At 38.1% G+C, this 24,815-nt stretch overlaps 1 protein-coding gene across 2 annotated transcripts; it reads right to left on the bottom strand.

Annotated features, from left to right (window-relative positions):
- Positions 1-3,538: 3,538 nt before the first annotated feature.
- Positions 3,539-12,805, bottom strand: MTRF1L (mitochondrial translation release factor 1 like). Of its 2 annotated transcripts, XM_070951744.1 has the most exons (7): positions 12,511-12,805; positions 10,440-10,519; positions 9,689-9,872; positions 8,934-9,097; positions 8,613-8,730; positions 7,518-7,654; positions 3,539-6,307 (listed from the first exon to the last, which is right to left on the bottom strand). In XM_070951744.1, exons 1-7 carry the CDS (start codon positions 12,803-12,805, stop codon positions 6,092-6,094), a joined length of 1,194 nt encoding a protein of 397 aa, XP_070807845.1. In that variant the 3' UTR covers positions 3,539-6,091. The 2 variants fall into 2 exon arrangements, with proteins under 2 accessions (XP_070807845.1, XP_070807853.1); XM_070951752.1 differs by lacking the exon at positions 12,511-12,805 and having other exon boundaries at positions 9,689-9,868; positions 10,440-10,517.
- Positions 12,806-24,815: the final 12,010 nt, after the last annotated feature.

The raw sequence follows: 24,815 nt of genomic DNA, 5'->3' as shown, positions 1-24,815 counted from the left end.
ATCTGTACATATAACCAAATCCAGTGCTTAGGTTTTGGTGTATTTAGCCCCCTCATGAGACTCAGGGTTCAGGTTAAAGACAAAGGCCAGAATATGGCCCATTCCAAAGTAAACCATCACAGAGGATAAAAATTTCTGCCCATTTATGATCCCTTTTTCTCTTTATATATATGGAGGCCTGTCAGAGGCCACACACCAACCCCCTCTTTTTGCCTCGCCTGGTGGGATTAGTCCAGCTCATTTTTTTTCCCTCCCAAAATTTTAAACCTGCCAGTTTGACAGAAAGGATCCCCTTTAAAGGCAGAGGACGAAACGGGAGGGCGGGAGTTCTGCCCCTGCCTAGATTTTCTTTCTCGGGGCCTTTCAAAAATGCAGCTTTTTAAAAATTTCGTTTCTTTTTAGGAAAGTGCTAAATCAAGGTCGGGGTGTGGGGAGCTCAGGGGCCGCAGAAGCCACGCCAACTGCCCTTGCCATCCAATCTGGTTTACTGGCGCGCTGCAGCAAAAAGCGAGGGAGCCCTCAAACCCGCCCCGCGCTCTTTGGAAATGGAGTCCGCCGGGCGCGCTAACTGCGAGGCGGCCTCCAAGAAAAAGAGATGGGGGAGACAGAGAGGAAAACGTCCCCCCAACGCGATCCAAGATGTACCCCCTCCCATCGCAAAGGGGCACGCTTCCCCCCCTCCTCCCCAGGTTGCATTTTGAAAAAAAATGGAGCCAATTGTGGGGATTGGGGTTGGGGAAATGATCGGCCCCCCCACCCCCCCAGAATATTTCTACCCGTACAGTAGATCAAGGACATGCTGGGGAGGGATGCAGGTTTTCCTGCAGGCACCCCCGGCCAAGAGGCGGGAAGAAGCCGATGGGCTTGTTCCGCTGGCGGGACTTTCTGCCCGCGTCAGTTTCTCAATCCGTGGCGATTGGGAGGGAGAGAGAGGGGGCTTTGCAGCATTGCAGCCCGTATTCCTTCTCCCCCCCCCACCCCACTCGAGAACTGAGTACCCCTTACGAGTCAGCCCATTCATTCGAGTCGTGGGGATCGGAGCCTCGTTTTACCAGCAATCCCCTTATTGAACAGAGCCCCGGTTCTCCTGCAAAGTAAATCTCCGCTAACGAGCCCCGGTACCTGAAGTGGCTGGTTTTCTAGCGGGCAAAAGCGGTGCTTCCTTTCGCGCTTTCTTTTTTTTTTTTCAAAGTCAGTGTTGACTGACTACCGTCCTTCTGCTCTGGGTGGAATCCCTTTTCCGGGCACTTTTAAAAGGTTTAAATCTGGTATCCAAAACCCCAAGAGCCAATCAGGAGGAGCTCTAGCCAGCCGGCAGCCAATCAACGAGAAGCCAGTGGCGGCGGCCAATGCCGGTTCGCGAGGTGTGCCTCGCCGTTGAAAGGGACTCTTCCCTCCCCCCCTCCCATTCTGCCCGCCAGCCTTCAGCTCCAACCAAGGGATTTAAAAAGACTGAGCGCGCGCGCGGGGGAAAAAAGAGGCCGGCTAGCGCGTGCTCCTGCCCTCTCTTGCGGGCTTGAAGGGGGGTTGATTTTTAAGGCACGCCAGAGCGCGGGAGATGCTGCGGCGCCTGCCCAGGAGTGCGACAAGGCTCGCGCGCTCTCTCTCTCGTTCGGGGACGTTCTATTGGACGTGGCCCTTTGGGCGTCCGTCCGTCCATCCCCCCCCCCCAGCGCGGGGACAGGATGTGGCTACAGGGCGCGAAGGGGGAAAGAGAGTGAAGACCCTGTGGCCGGATTATAAAGCGCCCGATCCCATCTCGTTTCGGTCCTGCTCCTTTTACTGCAAAGTTTACTGGCCGTTTAAATTCGGGCCGCCGGGATTCTTAGCACGTTTTCTCAAGTAACTCAACTTGGATGGAAGTTAGTGCTTTTTTTAAAAAAAAAAAAAAATTGGTAAATTGGAGCTACCGTCCATTCCGAATGGCGCCTAATTTGGAAAGTATTCCTGTCATATTCGAGGACTCCCGTTCTATATATCTTGCCCTAAACTTCCAAAAAAATTAATAATGATTTTTTTATTATTATTATTTCGGGGCATACCGGTAAGTAGGCAAGCTATGGCCATCCAAAACATTGGACCGATAGAAAGTTTCTCGACTTTCCCCCAGTGATCCTGGGGGAATTCTTACTGTTTTGAGCCTTGCCGGTGTTATTTGAGAACCATGCTTTCTCATTAAATTATGCAGGCTCTATAGGTGACTTTGGAATGATGCACTTATTTCCCACAATTATTTATATCCTTCAAAGTAAAGGCATTGATCAGAAATGGAAAGACTAGCTTGCCCTTCCACATGTGACAAGCAGACACACAAAAAGCTTCTAGGAGGTAGATAGGATTTCTTCCCTTTGTTTTCACATCACATATTTTAAAATCCAAGGCTATTTATTGAAAAGCCCATACAGAGTATCTCATTTAAGCTATGAAGAAATCCCATCACATTTAGTAAAGTTAAACAGATAACCCTGAACTAGAAATACTTATGGTTCAATTTTTCATTAAAATCTCTTTGGTGATGACCTGGCAATATTATCATTAAGAAATGTCAACACTAAAATCAGATGAATTAAAGCCATATATTTCAGATGTCAACATAGCATACAATTTCTCAATAAAACAAATATAAAATGAAGAGGTTTAAGTGGAAAGAAAAGGGGCTTCTAATCAAACTTATTTTCATCAAAGTGAATATTCTCCAGGTGTACATACAAGAAAGTATTCTTTTATGTTTTTAAAAACCTAAATAAATACATCTGTTCCATTCTTCTATCTATAAAGATACACTACTATTAAAAGTAGTACACAGGAAGCATGGCCTAAGGATAGGTGCTCTGCAAATTCAAATGGCTTCAGTTATTGACTCTGGAATAGGGACGAAGTTTGGAATTCTTTAAGCAATCTGTGAAACCATCAACTGTAGCAGAATATAGGTAGTCTTTGACTTATAACAGTTCATTTAATGACCGTTAAATGAACATCACTGAAAAGAGTGACTGACCATTTTTCAGAGTTACAACCTTTGTAGCATCCCCATGATCATGTGATTAAAATTTATATGCTTGGCAACTGATTCATATTTATGGTGTTGCTGTGTCCCAAGGTCATGTGATTCCCTTTTGCGACCTGACAAGCAAAGTCAGTGGCAAAGCCAAATTCACTTAACAACCAGATTACTAATTTATCAGCTACAGGGATTCACTTAACAACCTAAGCAAGAAAGGTTGTAAAATGGAGCAAATGTTTCGCTTAACAACAGAAATTTTGGGCTCAATTGTGGTCATAAGTAGAGGCTACATGTACAGGGTCAGGAATTTTGCTAGTTTTACTTGCCACAGTAAATCCTTAATTAAAGGAAATCATTTCAATCAGGCTGACTGAATACAGCTTTAAAACATCAAGAGATGTTAGCTTTATTTGAAAAATCCCAAACACCTTGCAAATTTGAAAACAATAGAATAAAGAAAAATACTCATTTTAGCATTTACATAGAAATTACATTACATTTTCTTATATTGAAATATGGTATTCTGCACTAAATTTGTAAGCTGGAACTAAAAGAGTAGTTCTATTCTGTCCAGGATAAGTTTTGGAGACAGTGAACTGGGATATCTCTAAGTCTGTATGTAGATATAGTAATCAGATTTTCTTTCCTTGGGAACCCATTCTCATCAAATATTAGGAATTAAATCTGAGCTTTTCTTTCCACATCATTTGCTTTCTGCTACATATTTTTAGACTGTTTAGAATAAAATCATACATTCCCTATTTATCTTATGTAAGATGTTTGGGGCCCTTTTCAGTCCTGCGGTGCAGCTACTTTTCATATTCATGCTATTTCAAATTTTAAACTGAAAGCTAATGCATATGTAAAGGGATACAAAGGGATCCCCTTTATTTCTGGTAGGGTAGTTCTACAGTTAAATGTCCAATGGGAGAGAGTTGTTGGGATGAGTTTGATCTTTTACAACTATGCTGTTTCCATCATTTATAACTACACTGCCTTATTTATTTTTTGTGCAAAACCAGGAGACAAAATAAGATAACAAATAGAAGCATGGGTGAGAACCTGAATCTGCCTCTGAATGAAGGCTGCGTAGTCAAGGAAATTTTTCTGTTTTAGTGTTTAGTATACTAGTATTCAGTACAGTGTTAGTATACAGAAAAATCCAATTCTTAAAGATAATTCTCAATGTAATTTATTTCAAGTAAAAGTTTTTACAAAATATAAATAAATTCCTTATCATTTACACAGAGACTTTTCTTTTCTTAACATAGATGATTGCTTTGACTTGCCTTACATGATTACCTAAATGGAAAAGGAAATCTGAGACCAAACTCCATTACTAGCCCTGATGATGTTACCTAGTTTGGGTAATGAAAGGTTTGCAAGAAACCAATCAAGCTCAGAAAGCACCTCAAAGAGTTTCCCCTCAAATGGAAAAGGAATTGGGGAATTCTTTTTTTCCTCAAGAATTTGGAAAAAGCGTTGCTGCAAGTCAGGAGCAGACTTTTAAAAGTTTTTTTTAAAAAGCCACTAGATCAGTAAAATCCTAGATTCTCACATCTTTGATGCAATCTTGACAAAAATATATTATCAGGCTGACTGAGTGTAGTTTTAGAACATCAAGAGATGCTAGCTTTATTTGGGAAGTCCCAAACAACTTGCAAAACTGAAAATATAATAAAAATATTCATCTTAGCATTTACAGAGAAATTACATTACATTACATTTTCTTATATTGAGAAGTGTTTATTTATCCTATTTAAAAGACTTCAAATGTAACATTATATTTGAACGTGGACATCTCCAAAAAAATAATGTTCGAATTATGCCTGATATAGCCAAGTAGGCTGGATAATTCACTTATATCCATCAATTTCCACCACTGTCATTTATGTACTCATGTAACATTGCAACGACACAATTATGTCAAGACCTGGTTAAGATCTGGTTATTTCCATCAAGCACAGGAGGGTATGCTGGGTTTGAAAATGTAGAATTTGGCAGACAAGGTCTGTGTTCATTTTTTGTACAATGTTGGTACTATATTTAGTTTACTATTTGGAAGCTTACTAGTGTTTCTTACTGCTACTTGCCTAGAGCCAATGGACTGCCTAGAAATAAAACAAATAAACACTTCAACTTCAGTTGACTGTTGAGTAAGTACTTGAAATCTGGCATATTCTCAGTTTTCCAATTTCTCACCATTGTCTAATAACTCAGTTTTTAGAATTTAGCTTCTTGGTTGTATTAGTGATTTGGGTTATTGTTTCTTGGCTACCTGAATTTTTAATTTTTATAATGTTTGTTTTTGTTCTATTTTAATTCTGTTCACCAGAATTAGAGTCGCCAAAGTTACTCATTGAGATGGGCAGCTGTATAAATTAAATAAATACATGTATTTAACAGTTCCTACATGGAGCATTGATGCTTTTTCACAACAGAGGTAGGCTTTCATGCCACCCTGTCCCTGGGAATTAGGCAGCATATAAATTTAATATACACATAAAAATCCTTCAGAAACGAATTAGAAAATACACCATCTTAGCCATTTAGTCTCAGCATGCTTTTAGCCTGGCCCACTTGACTTTCTTGTGTTGCGCTAGGGTGCAAGTATGCTTCTGGATGCAATTCAAGGTGCTAGTTATCACCTAACTGATAAAATCCTACATGGCATGGGGCCTGGTTATTTGAGAGACAGCCTATTTCTTGTGGTTTCTGCCCAGTCAGTAAAAGCCAACAGAGTGGGCATGCTCCAGGTCCCTTTGATCAGTGTCATTTTTCAGGACCTGGGAAGCAGGTTGTGGCACCTGTTCTGTGGAATAAGGTTCCCCCTAAACTATGGACAGCTCATATCATGATGGCATTTAGGAAGGCCTTAAATACCTGGCTATTCACCCCGGCCATGGGGTAGGGTGCATTTAACCCCCTTGTTACAGGTAATGAATATTTGTTTGGGTGTTAAGCAGTACCAGAATAAATTGATATACAGTATGTATGGGATTGTAAATCAATTCTGTGCAAGCAAACATATGCAGCAAACTAGTTTGAAAAGCACTTTCCTACCTATGGCCTGGGATTTGATGAAGGTCAATTTGGTCTGCTTGCATCATTTTCTGAAATAACTTCCATTAACACCTCATATTCACTGTATTTTCTTAGTGACTCTATCATTTCATCTAGCAGTTCTTCTCCCAGCATGAATTTTTCAATGTGATATATTGACTTGCCTATTCTATGGTCAGTAACCCGATCCTGGGAAAAATTGTAAGTTCTGATTTTCTCTGATCTTCCTTTGGTTCCAATCTAAACAAGGGAAAAAATTTAATCAGTTTTTACACATCCTAATAGTTGACTATTTAGGAAACGTTCCCAATTCAACAAAATGTGTACATGTGTGTAACCATGAAAAAAGTAAAGCATCAATATATACAGTCATTTACAAAGTCAATATAAGCAAAAACCACACAGAACATAAATACACTGTTCTGAAGAGCTGCCAGTCTAAACTGCTCAAGAAAGGGACAAGAAATTTGGAGGAGGGTTAGTGAACTTTTGTTACATTTACTCATAAAAGGCAATTCTTGTAAGCATGATACACATGCATAATACCTCTTTTACATAACCATCTAAACATGCTTTTTCTCAGTCAGAGAAATTTTAAATAAAGTGGATAGGAGAAGAGAAAGAAGTAAAGAAATAGAGACAAAGCAGTTTAAACAATTAACCAGCCCCAAGTTCCCTCAAAATGTCTTGGGCCACAATTTTCACGATTACCCAGCTTGTTGGCTGGAAATTTTGAAAGACCAACACACGAAGGGCACCAATTTGGCAGAACGTTGTTCTACACAACTACATCTTTCCTTCTACCAACGCTCAGTAACATTTCAGGGTTCACACTGCATCGCTTGTGTTTCAACCACATGTATCCAAGTTATAATCCATGTCTTTTCAACATGAGCTGGTTTAGGCCAAGATATCGCTTATTAATAAAGCAGTCTGCTGGTGTCTGCTATTTAGATCATGCTCACTGATGTTCTCTGACCAGGTACAGCAAATAAATCATGGATGGTATTGTCAATTATTTTTATTTTGTTATGATGTTAGCAGAAACAGTTTTTCTCACCGGTTCTGGTTTTTCTTTGTAACTGAGGCTTGAGTGAAGCAGTGTGTATCGGTGCACTGCTGATTTGCCTTCAGAAAATCTTTTAGTGTCAGGTACAAGGAACCAGAATGACACCATGAGCTGATCTGAGATATTTCTTTATTGCAACTCACTCATTTACAAGAATCTCACTAGACTAACTGCACTCTCTTGAGAACAACCAGATAACCACTTCAAGGTTTTTTTTTGGGGGGGGGCGGATGGAGGAGTCAAGTTTCCATTGCTTTCTCTTCTGCAAAGACTCCAAGCTAGCCAGTCTTTTAACTCCATCCCCCACCTCAGCTGCAAATTCAGCCATAGTTATTACAGCAGAACATCCTTAGATCTGAAGAACAATGCAGCGCATTTTACCTGAATCTTTCTGGCAGTATGTATCTTCGCTGTTTGTTCTTCAAGTTTGATGCTATATAGTTTAGCATGAAGAAGCTCCATAGCTTTTTCTTTATTTTTAATTTGAGATCTTTCTTGTTGACATTCGGATACTATACCTACAACAGAGGAAATGTAGAAGTTAGGCCAAAAAAAAAGAGAGAAAGAAATCAGAAGTATGTAAAGCACAAAAATGTATTTTGTATGTTAAGATATAAATAAGTACAGAAGATTACTTTGCATTTTTAGTTCAACAATACAACTGCTATATTTTTGAACTTAATAATAAGATGCCAGGATTTGGAAACAAATATGCTGTTGAAGCTGTAGCAGAATCAGAACAGGCCTTGATTAGAATGACAAATTTTGTTACATATTTTTATATATGTGCTATATATTCTACCAGAAGCCAATGATCTTTGGCTTTTTTTGTAAGAAATCTGTATGTAATGAAATATATAATCTACTACATTGTTAGTTCTAAGAAAATGAATATAGTAGTATAGGTACAACTAAAAAAAAAGAAAGTTTGAAAGATTGTTGAGGGAAGGCCTCAAATAAAATCCTGTCTGTCTTACACACACACACACACACAGAGAGAGAGAGAGAGAGAGAGAGAATACACACACACATTTCTGCATAAAGATGTACTGGACTGCATTGTTAGCAATGTACAATCTCATTTTACATAATATATGTATAGTATGTATGCAAAATTAGCATTTTCTAATTTATACATTACATCACCCTTTCCAAAGCAAGAACATTTTTCATATATATTTTTTTTGTCCAGTGTTCCCCAGTCTTAACTGCAACACTGAAAAAACAGTCTCTGGGTCAGGTCCTTACACATTTTCAGAATGAGAGTTCACTACAGCTTATCTTGGTTAGATTCCTGATTTTATGCTACAATGCTGAAATGTTCTATATCCAATAACATCCTCAGTCCAAATTGTAGACAACACTGATAGCTAAGATTTTCTATAAAGCATGTATCTTGTTACTGAGCATCATCATATAAAATATGAGAGCATATTTTTTAAAAAATTCACTCATTTGAAAGTCATGTTGCAATACCTGAGGGAATATGGACTATCCGTACGGCACTATCAGTAGTATTCACATGCTGGCCACCAGCTCCACTGGATCTTTTAGTTTCAATACATAAATCTTTAGGATTAATTGTCAGATTTATCTGGAACAGGAAGAAATACTTTGCTTACACTCTAACAACAGACTAATTGCAACAAACTATAAATTATACTGTAAGATTTGGTGATTTTATTAATGCTAATTAGTCTTCATGTTCTAAATAGGTAGGGAAAAAAGTGTAACAGAATGGAATTCTTTTATCTGAATGCAGAATGTTGAACCAAATACTTAAGAGTAACCACATACCTCACTTGGCTGTGGTAGTATTGCTACAGTCATTGTGCTGGTATGAATGCGGCCTTGCTTCTCCGTCTTTGGCACACGCTGAACACGATGTACTCCTCCTTCAAACTTAAATTGTCCATATGCTTCAAGGCCTTTTATACTGGCAGATGCATGTCTTAAACCACCTTAATTTTTTAAAAACAGTAAAAGCAATCACAAAGTGTAAGTCTCCAGAAAAAAGGTTATTCAAAAAAGAGTGCCTGTCTGTCTACCTATCATGTGTGTTCATGAGTGTCCACCTAGTTGCAGTTTATTGAAGGTCTACATCTTAACAGGTGGGCAGGGCATGCAGATGTAGGCATTCATGAAGAAAGAATACTTGTTCTTCCATGTAGCTTTATGTCTCCCATTTGCGTGTCTCCCATTTGCCTGACTTCTGACATATACAATGCCCTTACATGGTTCTTGATAGTATTTTGTTTATTTCCCTTATTGTATTTTTATTTATTGTGCTGTGTTTGTGTTGTTCTTATATTGTGAACTACCTGGAGAAAGGCAACGTCAAAGTAAAATAAACATAAAAATATGCCATTACATGAGGTACGTCTAGCATTCTTAACACTCTTAAGCTCTCTAAAACAACTGCACTGAAATAATATGATTCTCCATCTTCGTTCTCTGTTACATACTATAGAATTTGGGAATTTATTTGTTATCTCAAGACAACTTGCTGATAGTACTGGATGTACTTGCCAGAATTTCAAAAGGTTACTTACCTATAACACTGGAAGTATATGTCAAAGTATCAAAAGTCCAATTTTTATATGCTGCGTACTGTTGATACATATCAAACATCTCAGCAGTGAACAACATTGCTTCCAGCCCTCCAACTCCAGCAGTCACTTCTATGATGAGATCATTTTTGTCAGTTTCCTCTGAAGGAATCAAAAGGGATACTATCTGAAATAAATAAAAAGCCCTTTTTTATTTAAATAAAATTTCCCTCAGCAAGGAATGCTGCCCAGAATGTGCTGAAATTTTTAAAAAATACCAGTACATATATTTTAAGCATTATGTAATGTATTACAATTGTGCAATGTTTTTCCCTAAATCCAATGGATACACCTACTATACAGTTGGTTAGTGTTAGTTGATGAATTGGTTTAGATGAGTTAAGTATACATAAGATTCAACATCAAATCGCTACCAACTCATTGAAACTGTACCCTGGTGATGAAACATCTTCAAAACCCAACTAAGCTCAGAAAGCATCAATAACTCAACAGTTCACTCCCAGACCATACATACTCTCTTCTATTCATAACAAATACAAATCCAGATACATGGGATTCTTCCCTGAAATTAAATCCTGAAAAGAACAGAAATTCAGCAGTATGTAGAAAAAAAATAAATATGAAATGAAGTGGGGCAGCAGAGGAAGACTGCCAAATAATAGCATTTGATAGTCCCTTATCAAAAGAGAAGTTAGTCTTGAATTTAAATGTCATGCTTCAATAAGTGATTTACCTGATGTCTCAATTCTTCTACCTCTTCCTCACAGGAAATAACTTCCTTTTCTGCAAGCTTCCGCAAGTCTTCATTTTCATCTAGAATAGGATTGCACACTATTAACATAATACTATTAATCTTTTTTCTCTGGTTCACAATTCCTTTCCTCTCTCTTGGCTATTTAGTATTTTTAACTCTTTTCCTATTCAGATATCAACCACAAGTATGGAGGTATACAGCTAGTCTTCCACTTACAACTATTCATTTAGTAACAGTTCAAAGTTACAACAGCATTGAAAAAAAAGTGACTTATGACCATTTTTCATGCTTACAACCGTTGCGGCATCCCCATGATCATGTGATCAAAACTTAGAGGCTTGACAACTGGCAGTATTTTATTACAGTTGCAGTTACCAAGGTCATGCAATCATCTTTTGCGACTTGTTCTCACTGTCAGGAAATTTCTCCTTATTTCTAGGTTGAATCTCTCCTTTATGTGGGGACTGAGTCATCACGAACTTGACAGCACATAAAACAGTCAACCCTGAGTGGACTTGAAAAGTAATAAAAGCCCAGCAGCAGTTTATATTCTCTTCCATGCAAACTGGGATGAAGGCTTGTTCCATTCAATTGGAAAGCACTAGTTCCCTAACAGATTGGCCTGATCCAGCTTCAGCCTTCCTAACCAGAAGAATGGCCCAAGTGGAAGCTCCAATGTGTGAGAACAGGTCCTCAATAACAGGTAAGCTGACCACTTTGGAACCCTGCAGGCGAGTCCTTACTTTATACAAACACTTTTGGGAGCGCCAGTATATTTTATATAGACCATTGAGAAATAGATATAAAATATAGTATATTTTATCAGACAGACCACTGAGAGATATAAAATATAGCATATTTTATCAGAATAGGCCACTGAGAAATAGATATAAAATATAGTATATTTTATCGGAATAGACCACCAAGAAAGAGATATAAAATATAGTATATTTTATCAGAATAGACCACCGAGAAAGAGATATAAAATATAGTTTATTTTATCAGAATAGACCACCGAGAAAGAGATAAAGTATAGTATATTTTATCGGAATAGACTACCGAGAAAGAGATATAAAATATAGTATATTTTATCGGAATAGACCACCGAGAAAGAGATAGAAAAGATAGTATATTTTATCAGAATAGACCACCGAGAAAGAGATATAAAATATAGTTTATTTTATCAGAATAGACCACCGAGAAAGAGATATAAAATATAGTTTATTTTATCAGAATAGACCACCGAGAAAGAGATATAAAATATAGTTTATTTTATCAGAATAGACCACTGAGAAAGAGATATAAAATATAGTTTATTTTATCAGAATAGACCACCGAGAAAGAGATATAAAATATAGTATATTTTATCAGAATAGACCACTGAGAAATAGATATAAAATATAGTATATTTTATCGGAATAGACCACCGAGAAAGAGATATAAAATATAGTATATTTTATCGGAATAGACCACCGAGAAAGAGATATAAAATATAGTTTATTTTATCAGAATAGACCACTGAGAAATAGATATAAAATATAGTATATTTTATCGGAATAGACCACCGAGAAAGAGATATAAAATATAGTTTATTTTATCGGAATAGACCACCGAGAAAGAGATATAAAATATAGTTTATTTTATCAGAATAGACCACCGAGAAAGAGATATAAAATATAGTTTATTTTATCAGAATAGACCACTGAGAAAGAGATATAAAATATAGTACGTTTTATCAGAATAGACCACCGAGAAATAGATATAAAATATAGTACGTTTTATCAGAATAGACTGAGAAATAAATATAAAATATAGTATATTTTATCAGAATAGACCACTGAAGAAATGAACGATCCTTGGGAGGGGTGAAGAAGAGCAAGATCGGCCCTTGAAGACCGTTCGGGAACTTCAGCGTCAGAATCGGGCTGCCAGTACTTGGGGATCAGTTCAGGGACCCTGCCAGACGGGACCGGTTGCTGTCACCCAGCGAGCACCGCCCTCTTCCAATTCAGCCCATCAGGCGGCGGTCCGTCAGGTGGAGACGTCTCACCTTCTCGCGCCAAGCGCTCCGTCTCACGCAGCTCCTCTTCCTTGTCTCTCAAGAGGCGAATCCGCGCTGCCAACGCCGAACGGAAGCCGCCGGGCTGCTCTTCTGGCCGGGAATGCTGATCCAGGTAGCGCCGAAGCGCCGGTCTGGCGAACAACTCGCGCAAATCCGGCTGGCTGCTGAGCCAACGTCGCGGCACGGTTTGCCCCCCGCATCGCGAACGGGCAGCAGGCACGGAGGGAAAAGAAACGGCGAACTTCCGCCAGGCCGCTCGACTCCGGCCGAAGCACCACCACATGCCGGGGTCAACTCAGCGCCAAGATTCCGCTTCCCGTCCCCGTCGCTTAGAGTAGACTAGACTAGAGCAATGACTGTCGGAAGTCGCCGCTCTTTCCTCCGCTCTCTCTGATAGATACCAAGAAATGCGAAACAAATGAGGACGATAGTTAGTTCGGGTTGTAGTTCGCGTTTCTATGCGGGGCACTGTCATATCACAAAAGAGGTAGCATTTGCCCCTTAGAATAGAATAGAGCTGGAAGGGACCTTGGAGGTCTTCTAGTCCAGCCCCCTATTCATGCAGGAGAACCTATGCAATCTGAGACCTGTGACTGTCCAGTCTCTTCTTACAAACATACAGTGATGGAGCGTCCACGATTTCTGAAGGCAAAGCTGTCCCACTGGTTAATTGTTCTCACTGTTAGGAAGTTTCTCCTTAATTCCAGGTTGCTTCTGTCTTTGATCAGTTTCCAACTATTATTTCTTGTCCTGCCCTCTGGTGCTTTGGAGAATAATTGGACCCCCTCCCCTCTTCTTTGTGGCAGCCCCTCAAATACTGAAATATTGCTATCATGTCTTCTTTTCTTTAGATTAGCCAGACCCCAAATCTTCTTAAAGTGGGTTTTTTCCCCCCCTTCGCTTGTGAACATGAAGTATAATGTTTGAGTGCCATCACCATCTCTCTTTGTTATTCCAGTTCATTTAAAAATCCAGGGGGAAAAAAAATGGTCCTCCCTAACGCTCGTAATCCCGGCTCGAAGAACTGCGACAAATGCCGAAAATTGCCGAAGGTAGTCCCAAAGCTTGACTACCCACCTACGGTTAGCTCGGCAATGATCGGAAAGGCGCTGGCTTTAACTAGGCTTGGATGGATCGGAAGAGACCGGAGCGGGATGAATGTCGAAGTTACTGGCATGGGGTCTATTGGACTACAGCTTGATTTAGACTTTTCCACAACTGCGTCTGGGCATCCCTGTTTGCTGGTCTTTCAGAAAGTCACACAAACTCACAAAGACCAAACTATTTCAGAGAAACTTTCCCTGAATGGGACTGCTGCTGCCAACTCTACTTTCATAGATCTTATCTGGGTTTATATGGCATGGTTTTCGTTTTCATATTGTTGCAGTTGTGTTAATTTTACTGTGGATGTTTCAACTTGTGTTGATGCTATTTAAGCCAGGGAAAGTCTGTATAGAAGGCAGAGGCATAGAAATATGTTTAATTAATAATACACGCACAGAACTGGAAAAACAATAATATACCAACTGATGATAATTTGATTAGAAAAGTTTTGGAATGTGCAGAAATGGACAAACTTACAAAGGAGATACAAGAAAAAGAGGAAACAGAATATTATATAGTGTGGGAGAAATGGTATGAGTGGTTAGAAGAGAGATAAAAGGCAAGGAAAGATTAAATAAGGAAGGTATAGGAGTAGAAATGTAATAATAAATAAGAGGAAACAGAAAAAATGAAGATTGTAGAAATGAAATTGTGTACATTTATTGTATATATGTAAATTAATTAATATTAGAATTATATGTATAAAGAATACATTGAAATAAGGGAGAAAAAATGGATAAGTAAGAAATGTTTTACCCATGCGAAATTGTTGGAAAGAAAAAATGGTTACAGATTCTTTTTTGTTTTTAAAAAATGTTTAATAAAAATTATTTTTTTAAAAAAGAAATATGTTTAATTAGTACATTTATGATCATCATTTCCATCCATAACAAATAATAGAAAAAGAGGGAGAATTGGAAAACAGCTGGGTACAATGAACTGACTAATTAAATTACTCAGGGACCTCAAGAGGTCAAAGTCACATGGAGATATCTTTAAATCTCTCCCAAGTACAACCACAGAGAAATGTTGCAGCTGTCCTTAAAAAAAATACACCCCTTTTTCTAAATCAAACAAACTGTGACACAATTAAGAGGAATAAATTTAAAGGGAATATGTCCTGTCTGTCAGAAGGCATTAATACTGGAGGGAAGGAAAACTTCATGTGCTCTTATGTTCTTAATCCTCGTTGGAGATCTATTTATTTGATTTCTATAGCTGCCCATCTCAGCCAAGGAATCTGGGCAGCTCACAATTCAAAATCATATATTACAATTAAAATCTTAACATCTTAAAACAGGAAAAAACCATGAAAACAATAAAAAAAAACATTAAAATGTCTAATTCAAGTACATACAAATAAGACATTTGGCCTGTTAACTTTATAGCCAGGAGGCCGTGTATCACCCTTGCCTCAGGAACATAGCCAGCCCTTTAAAGCTTTACAGAAGGCTAAGAGGGTCGACTCAGGGCTATTCTAATTTCCGAAGGGAGGATGTTCCACAGAGCAGGAACTGCTGTAGAAAAACTTTGTCTTCTAATGTCCCCCTCAGCTGACATTCTGTGGCTGATAGGATCTGCAGCATGCTCATCCTGTTTGATCTAGCTGGAGGGTAGAAACTCTGGAAAAAAGGCGATTCTTCAGATACCCTGATCCCAAGTCATATAGGGCTTTGTAGGTGACCACCAACACTTGAATTGCACCCAGAAACCCACTGGTCACCAGTGTAACTCATGCAGGAGTGGTGTTATATGTGCCGTATATCTAGCACCAGTTTCTAGCAATAGCAATAGGACTTAGACTTATATACCGCTTCACAGTGCTTTACAGCCCTCTCTAAGTAGTTTACAGAGTCAGCATATTGCCCCCAACAATCTGGGTCCTCACTTTACCGACTTCGGAAGGATGGAAGGCTGAGTCAACCTTGAGCCTGGTGAGAATTGAACTGTCGAACTTCTGGCAGCCGGCAGTCAGCAGAAGTAGCCTGCAGTACTGCATTCTAACCACTGTGCCACTACGCATCTTACCACCACACTATTTGCACAGCCCGAATCTGAAGTTGAAGTTTCCTAATGATCTTCAAGGGCAGATCTTGCTCTTCTCCACCCCTCTCAATGATAGTTTATTTCTCAGTTATCTATTCTGTGTGTCTGATAAAATATACTGGCGCTCTGAAAAGTGTTTGTATAAAGTAAGGACTCGCCTGCAGGGTTCCAAAGTGGTCAGCTTACCTGTTATTGAGGACCTGTTCTCACACATTGGAGCTTCCACTTGGGCCATTCTTCTGATTAGGAAGGCTGAAGCTGGATCAGGCCAATCTGTTAGGGAACCAGTGCTTTCCATCTGAATGGAACAAGCTTCCTTTCTTCAAACATCCTGATTTGCATGGAAGAGAATATAAAGTGCTGCTGGACTTAATACTTTTCAAGTCCACTAAACCTTGACTGTTTATGTGCTATCAAATTAATGTTGATTCAGTCCCCACATAAAGGAGAGATTCAACCTAGAAATAAGAATAAATTTTCTGACAGAACAATCAACCAGTGGAACAGCTTGTCTTTGGACGTCGTGGGAATTTCATCACTGGAAGCTTCAAGAAGAGACTGGACTGCTATCTGTCAGAAATAGTATCTTCTGCTTGATCAGCGGGTTGGACGAGATGACCTACAAGGTCCCTTCCAACTCTGTTATTCTATTCTATTCCCTAACGTAATCTTCTTATTTCATGTTTCACTGCAGGGGGCTGGCTGATAATTTTTCTTTATCTAGTTATAATGTGCTAATCACTAAATTCGGTTCCATCATTCAATAAAAAAAAAGATGCATCTCCCTATGAAACTTGTATGTTATTATATAGTGATTTCTAGCTTTCCTGCTCTGAGACATTTAGTGCCCTAATTCCAGGGGTGGGTTCTACTTACCTTTACTACCGGTTCGCATCGCGCATGCGCAGAAGCTTCTGTGCATGCGCAGATCACCTATGATGACTTCCGGGTCAGTGGATGGAGCCTTCCGCCAGTTTTACTACCGGTTCTTGCGAACCGGTCTGAACCGGGGGCAACCCACCACTGCATAGTTCAAAATGTTTCAAAATATTGAATTGTTATTCTGCTTTATCAGCAATTTAGAACTAGTGTTTTCCAACTGAATGGAACAAGCTTTCCTTTCTGCAAACTTCCCGATTTGCGTGGAAGAGAATATAATGCAGGTTGAGCAACCGCGTGGTTCTACTGGGCCTGCCACAGGACTGCCTCCTCTCATCCAACCATGAAGGTCTGTGAGCATTTCTTTCTCATCTATCAGAGAAGACAGCCTTGTCCAGCAGCCAATATTTTCTTTCCTTTTTTATGACTATTGACCTCATACTTCACAAGGCCAGCATTACGATTGCTAGATTTGACTCTCCCCTTTTCTACCCATTTTCCCAACAGCTGCTGAAGAAACCAACAGCCTTCATGTGAGGGAAGCAAGTTTGCTGAGCATTTCTTCCCGGTCCAGTAAAAGAACAATTTTCTTCTTTCCTCCTGTCTCAAGGATAGGAGCAGGATACCCTACCAGGATATGAGGAAGAGCCTTAAAACTTCAACGTGACACTTTTCTTTCATTTCCTGCTGAAAATCTGAGGGAAATCAAACAGCGATTGTCTGGTACTCTGCTGCTGAGCTCAGGGATAACACAAGAGACTTGCATTGTTTATCCTGTTTAGTATGAAACAGATGTTTGCAGAACCTAGGGTACAAGGTTTTTTTCTGAGTAGTTCTTCCAAATGCAAGGCTTTTTCTTTGCCTCTGTTTTTTCTTTGCAAAAACATCTGGAAGTCTGATGGACTTAAGCAAATTGTGCAGTTCAGGACATATTTACTTTGGAGAAAGTGCGATAAGAATGCGGTGTATTTAACCTAAATGTGAAGATTAAAACTTGTTTATACTTTGAGTGTTGTCATCTGTAAATCTGTGCTAGGCAATCTTAAACTATAATCAGTTGGAACAATTAAATCCGATTATACCATTCCCTTTTATATGAACAATTTAAACAAACTTCATGTATGAATTTAGATTGGTTTAGAGAAATTTAGAGAAGACTAGTTTAATAACCATTTTTTTCTGATGCACTATAGGGAACTCTGAGCTTGTTTAATCCCCATGGGAGCAGATTACATGATGTGTATAAAGTAATTTGGATTTCTAATTCGGTCAGTAAACATTTACAGAGAAATTTCAAGAAAGGCTCAGTATCAGAGCTCCCGAGGAAACAAGTGCTCTGCTCTTTATAGACCAGCAGGTGAAAGTGGAGAGGTATTTCTTATTCCCCCTTGGGAAGTCATTCCCCCCCCCCCCAAGTGATAATTGCAAGAAATAGAATCATTGGAAATAATTTATGCCCTTTCACTACTTGTTTAGAATTTTCCTTGAATGGAGAAGCCCAGGTAAAAGAAACCAGGAATGAACTTGAAAAGATTCTTTCAAAAGGAAGGAAGGAATCACTGCAACATGCCAGGCAACTGTTTTAAGCTTCTTAATCTTTTCATCCCCCCATTATCATTTAGGGGGCTGTAGATAGGGATAGTTTCTGATACTCAAGACTGGAGATGTGTCTCCAACCACAAAGAAATCTGTTTGGGTTTGTGGTCCTTAGGTCTCTTGGATGCCAGAAGGACTGCTGCCTAAATGGACAGGATTCATACCCTCAGCCACAGAAGATCAGTAGATGAGGTTAGGCCAGTCATCTCTCTCAAGCCAACCCATCTCCTAGGATTATTGCTGTGGGCACAAACAGGAGGAGAGGGCACTACCTATGCCATCATAAGCTCATGTACAAAAGGCAGGATATATATTCAATAAATAACAACTAAGTTGGATTTAAAGAGTCACCTCCAACTATGAGATGGGCAGCAAATAAATAGAAAATAGATAGATAGATAGATAGATAGATAGATAGATAGATAGATAGATAGATAGATAGATAGATGATAGATAGATATAAATAGATGATAGATAGCTAGATAATAAATAGAAGATAGATGATAGATAGATAGATAGATAGATAGATAGATAGATAGATAGATAGATAGATAGATAGATAGATAGATACTGATTTAGTTTGTTCTTGGAAACTAAACAGGGTGGATTCCAGTTAGTACTTGGATGAGAGACCTCTTAGGAGTTTTAGTGTGAGACAATACACTTAGAATAACTTTATTGTCACTTTGAATGTACAATAATTGGCATGCATTAAAATGAAATTTCATTGCAATATGGGCAGTGAGAATTGTCCCAGAAAGAAAAGAGGGGAAACTCCTTTTGTATTCCTTCCTAACAAGACGAAATGTTGGTACTTCAATTTATTTGAATGGGACAGAAGAAAACTGCCAAGAAAACGATCTTGGTCTGACTGTGAAGTAACAAGGAATTGAGCTTGTCTCAAAAGGTACTTGACCATGCATTCAGAATTTTCCCGCTTCTGTTCCATTAAATTAAATTGCCAGCAGAGACTTGTCTTGACATTCCTCAGATTCCCTCATCCACTTGATTTCATTGTTATAAGATTCTTTTAATTGAAAAAAAAAAATCAATGAAGGATCAGAAATCTGGGATGGGCACAGCAAAGCACCTGGCATATGGGAGGCCTGTGAGATCTTAAAAGATAAAAATGTTTTGTGGCTACAGCCCAGTGCATTCTTTTGGAAGTATATGTTTGTCCAGAAAAAAAAAGTAAAGCTATACAAGAAGAGGTGGCAGAGAGCAGCTTCATTAGTTTGCCTTCTACAGCAGGGGTGTTCAACCTTGGCAACTTTAAGACCTGTAGACTTCAATTTCCAGAAATCCCTAGCCAGCATGAAGCATGAGTTGAAGTCCACAGGTCTTAAAAGTTTCCAAGGGTGGACCCTCTTATTTTAAAGACTTTTGTGACTGGCCTTGTAATTGGGCAGCCCTCCCCAATGGTAGCTCTTCTATGAGAATGCAGATGACACACAAAACTAAAAAAAAAAAAAAAAAAAAGTCACCCACCCCCAACTCTCCAGAAAATATTCCAGAAAAAGTGTAACCTCTTATCTTGCAATACTGCATCGCTGCTATAGATATTGTAGTTCAAAGGAAGAATGCATTCTAAAAGGAGTTCATTCATTTTCAGAACCCAGATAGAATATGATTCCTGGTAACTTCCTGGACATACCCTGGACTTTTCATGACAACAATATAGAACCTATTTACTTAACAATTACTCAGTCACACATCATTCCAGTTCCTATTAAACCATACCCTCCTTTAAATCTTGCAAAGATTTAAATTCCCCCCCCCCTAAACTGAAAACTTTCCTGAAAGCATGAATTCATGAAAGGGTTCACAATCTATACTTTAACTGTTGGATAAGAAACAAATAGGTTTGTTGCTGCCTTTTTGTCATACAGCAACTATATTTATGTTGGAATCATTCAGATACTAACACTGGGCATTTCCCCCCCCCCCCTTCTTTTATAATTGGGGTAGATTGGAAACCTTCAATTAAACAATTGGAAACCTTCAATTAAACAATTCCTGCTCCACATCCATAGAAAAGTTGATGGGACTTTTATTTATCTAGTAACAACAGAATGATTATTTAGGAAGAGAAGAAATATGATATGAAGCGGCGTCAGTATGGAGGGAGGGAGTAATTACAACTTAGACCCCAATTTTACTGACCATAATTCTCCCTTCTCCATTAAGGGATGTCCATGAAAATCCTTGTTTGTGGGTTGAGGGCCCACCAGGAAGACATGGGAAAAGACAATGGGGTTATAGCTTGTAGACACACCAACTGGACTTGGATGAATGAGAGACCTGAATGATATTTTCATGACCACTTGTACATACAACTTAGTCACAATGATCTGTTAATCAAAAGCATTATATTTATTTTATATATTTGTGATCTCGTTAAAATCCCAAAACAAGAAGTAAATACATCTTCAGTCTATTTCTGCCTGTGGTAAGTATAATTAAGCAATTCATTTATATTAAAAGTATTGTATAGTACATGCACAATAATCATTTTAGAAGTGTAATCATTGACTGCTCATATGTTGCAAATTGACTGAGAGCAATGAGATTATGTTGTCATTTAAAACACTGTCAATATTCCTTTCAGAGAACTGAAAACTGAGGTATGCAAAAGTAGAATGAGATAAATTTGGCTATTCCTCTTAGTTGCAGAAAGTTGACATCAACAACCACCTTTGTTTTTTGTATCTCTTTAAATGACACAAGGGTTACATGGTGTGGGTGTCTACCTCTATTTGCCAGATGGATTTAAAATATACATTCATTCCTAGGAAGTATATATAAAATACAGAGTGCTCAATAGGCCAACCTATAAATCCAGTAAAATTCAGGATTTAGGCTCTTATGGTAACATAGTCTCACTGCAACAACAAACTTAGTAATTTTGGAAACAGTTCAAATGTGACATTTTATTTCCCCTCCCATATCATGACCAAAATACTCATAAAAGGAAGTCTAGTACCATAATTCTAGGGGCTATTGGTAGACCCTCACAATTTTTATTTGGTTAAGGTTCCTCAGGAAAGGTGCCTTTCAAACTGACATCTCCCTTACTATAGTAAAAGTATCTTATAAAGATAGCTTCTGGTTAACAGGTCACCATCAAATAGTAACATTGAAAATATGAAGTCTCATTATTGAATACATGCAATATTTTCTAATTACATAGACCTAGTTGTGTGCACCAGAGATACTTGTATCTCAAACACCATAACAAACCAGAATCCACGTCATATAAATATGTACAGACAGATATATATATGTATATATATGCAGAGTACCATAGGAAATGAAACTTTTACTGCGGTGTTATAAATATGTAATTCCACAGTTATTTCAGATAATGAGCCTTAAATTATTTCATTATGAGAAATTCACAGTAGGAGGAGGCAGTTGTTTGCTTTTTTATTTTCTTGCTACCTTCTCCTTTAGAAAAAAAGGTTGTTGCTGTAAACATCTTCGAAGATATGATTCTATCAATATATCTTTAAAATTTATTCATAATGGTAAATTAATAACCAACATGAATAAAGTATATTATAACACAATAACACTTTTCAGATAAAACAGGTATTTATTAAAAGAATGTCCTTTATAAATAATTTGTCTTGCATTTTAAACTACATTTTCATACACAACAATATTTAAAAGTGCTGAGTATGGTAGGATAGTCAGCAAACGCCAGTGTAAACAGACCTTTTATTTTTTTTCTGCTTTGCAGAATTTTCTCTTGCTTTTTTTGCCTTTTTTTTAAAATCCCATTTTGTCAAACACTACAACAGTTAAAAGAGTTGCATAGGGAATAAAGAATAGCCCTTTTTAAAAAATTTTATTTTTACAAAAGTCTTGTCTCCTGAATTCTGTATAAATTACAAAACCAAAAGATCTTAAGAAATGGTTAGCTAAATTGTCCACGTCTCCCTATCACACCTCTTAAGCTTACAGATTTCAAGTATTGTAAGTAAAGTAATAGGTATATTCCCAACCGCACATACTTCTGCCCTTTGACACATGTTCAATAAATTAAATGTGAAGAGGTAGTGAAAGAGAAAAAGAATTGAGTCCCTTCCAAAATAAATGAATGGCATAATTACTAGCAACAGAGGACTTACACTGGGGAAATATAGCTCTCAAGGACACTAGATGATCAAGAGATTCCAGTATTATGCAAGCATGGGGGGGGGCACAGATGTTTAGGACTAGAATGAACAATCCAGTGCTTAATGTTATCTATACATTATGTTCTTTTGGCCACTGCAACCTCAAAGGGCAAAATTTACAACTTTGCTCCAGCAAAAATTCCCCTTTAATGAATGAGACTCGGCATGCTTAGCAAATGCATCCACATTAAGATGTAGATGAACTCGGGAATAACTTGCAGGCAAACAGCTAACATTAAATAACTTGATTCTATTTGTTTAACCCCATATCTTCATCATGGACAGCACAAGAAGTTACGGTAACTTCAGGGAGAAGAATCGGTTTATAGAATGTCCCCAATCATCAAATCTAGAGTTCATAATAATACCTTCAATATGTATCTGTTTTGTGGCACCTTAAACAATTCTTCAAAGAAAATCTCAAGACTGAATATTAAAATGAACAGGTTCTAAGACAAGGGTTGTTGTTTTTTTTTGGTTGTTTTAGAAATTTGCTATTTCTTTTTAAAGATGCAAGCAAGCACTTAGGGAAATTAGGATTTATTTATTTTATTTTTTTAGAAAAAAATTCAGGTAGCTACTTACAAAACTGAACTAGCAGCAAAGGAAAGGATCTCCAAGGGACTTTTCAATTGCACATTTGAAGCAAATGGGAATTTCACAAGAGAAAAACATCTCTTGGCTAAATCCGCATTCATTATAGGATGGCTTGTGCAAAAGATTGACCTTGGCAAATTCAACTCAAGGTAAACAGAGGACTCCGTACTGTCTTCATTTTTACTAGTGCTTAGAAAGATGTTTATTTTAAAAAGAAAAAAAGAACAACTGTTGCCACTATTTTTGGGCCAGTAAGTTTGAATTTAATATTTATTAAATCTCCACAATACTGGCCCATAAATGAACCCTTTCAAATTAGGAACGCCAGAAGACATTCTTCCTTAGCTTTTCCTTTAAAAATGGACATTTTCTTTTTCAGAGGACAGAACTTTTAAGAAAAGCAAATGTATAGACAAATGCTAGTCTCCAATGCTGACCAAAATGCTACATTTATGCATTTTTCAAAAATTATCTTTTAAATTAAAACCATAAATTTTTCTAGACTTGATTCTATGAATGGAAGATTTTTGTTTTGTTTTGCTTCTTTCCTTTTGTGAATTACATAACATTACACAACAATTTTAGATAACTGGATAGCCAGTCTTTAATAAATCCATTACAGTATCTGACATCTGAAATGTACATTGATTATCTGTTTTTGTAACAATTATAAACAATGTCAGCTTATAGACTGTGTCTCTCCATTTGATTTCTTTCATGTAGCTTGTGCTTTGATGTTTGTTGTTAGTTTTGACATTTCTGTAATGAAAGTACCACAATTCTGGCAGTCAATAACCAGAGGAATCCTCTGTTTTGAATTTTAAATAAATGATGATAAATAACATTCACTTCTTGCTCGTTTTCTTACATAGAAATGTTGTCTGTCTTATATAGCAATGGATTTTTCTCCACAGAACAAGGGGAATAACATTGCTAAACCCAAGTAAGATTGTTTTCTGGTTCACTCCAATAATCCCTATGTGTGTACCATAAGATCATATTGCACACAATGTTCTTAAATATAGATATAATTTATGTTGTTGGATTAAATATTGCAACAACTAAGTGATAAAGTGAAGCAGTTTTGCTTTGCACATGCAGTGTGAGGATACACAAGGAAAGTCTTCATTAAAACGACAAGAACATCATTGTAGTCTTAACTGCAGGTGTAAAAGTATTTGAATAAGTGTGATTTGGCAAATCTACTTTCCCTCCCTTCCAAAATCAAGAATGATAGACATTGATAAATGTAGACAAATACCTTTGTGTGTATTTGTTTGCTTCACAGTAGCCAGAGTCGTGCCAAACTGTAGTTCTCCAGGAACTCAGTTCCAGGTGTTATTGAACTACTAAGGTGAAGACAGATGTAATATAAAAAGTGAGCTTTTGGTTCATCCCTCAGCTCTGGTTGAGCCCATCTTCCCATCAGAATTGGCAGCTGAAATGGCAGCCATGAAGAACAATGAATTGAAAAACTGGCTCGCTTTCCAGTCTTGTCTCTTTCCCTACCCCTGTCCACCCAAAACAAAAGGACGGATGAACATTAGACTATTTATCTGTCCATTTCCTGCCTTCTTCATTTAAAAAGGAAACTCTTCTTAAAGTGCAAAATGGTTCCAGCTATTGCAGGGGAGGTTTCTTGGTGACATCATGGGGGTGGGGCTTCACAAATCAGCACCATGCACAGCCGGATTCTGCTTCAAGGGGCAGGACCGGTTTTTCCAGAGCTTGACTCTGGAGGGGAAGGGTACATTTTGGACTAAATGCAGTGAAGGTGCTTCCAGAGCAGCCCTGTTGCTTTAAAAATTTTACGTCTGTCTTCATCCTAATAGTCCTTACCCCACCCATTCCCCAAAAGCTAAATCAAGATTTCAAACCCCCAAATTATTT

The sequence above is a fragment of the Pituophis catenifer genome, unplaced genomic scaffold, assembly GCF_029215685.1.
Source record: "Pituophis catenifer annectens isolate HBS135680 unplaced genomic scaffold, rPitCat1.0.hap2 SCAF_1, whole genome shotgun sequence".
Lineage (NCBI taxonomy): Eukaryota > Metazoa > Chordata > Lepidosauria > Squamata > Colubridae > Pituophis > Pituophis catenifer.
Note: the sequence above shows the minus strand (reverse complement) of the source record. Positions and strands in the feature narration are given on the sequence as shown.

Excerpts from the sequence above, each read along its gene's own strand:
- MTRF1L (XM_070951744.1), bottom strand. The coding sequence starts at position 12,805 with ATGTGGTGGTGCTTCGGCCGGAGTCGAGCGGCCTGGCGGAAGTTCGCC. Across the intron at positions 8,731-8,933 it reads TACTACCACAGCCAAGTGAG|ATAAATCTGACAATTAATCC; the intron begins GTATGTGGTTAC and ends TTCCTGTTCCAG. Across the intron at positions 7,655-8,612 it reads GATAGTCCATATTCCCTCAG|GTATAGTATCCGAATGTCAA; the intron begins GTATTGCAACAT and ends CCTCTGTTGTAG.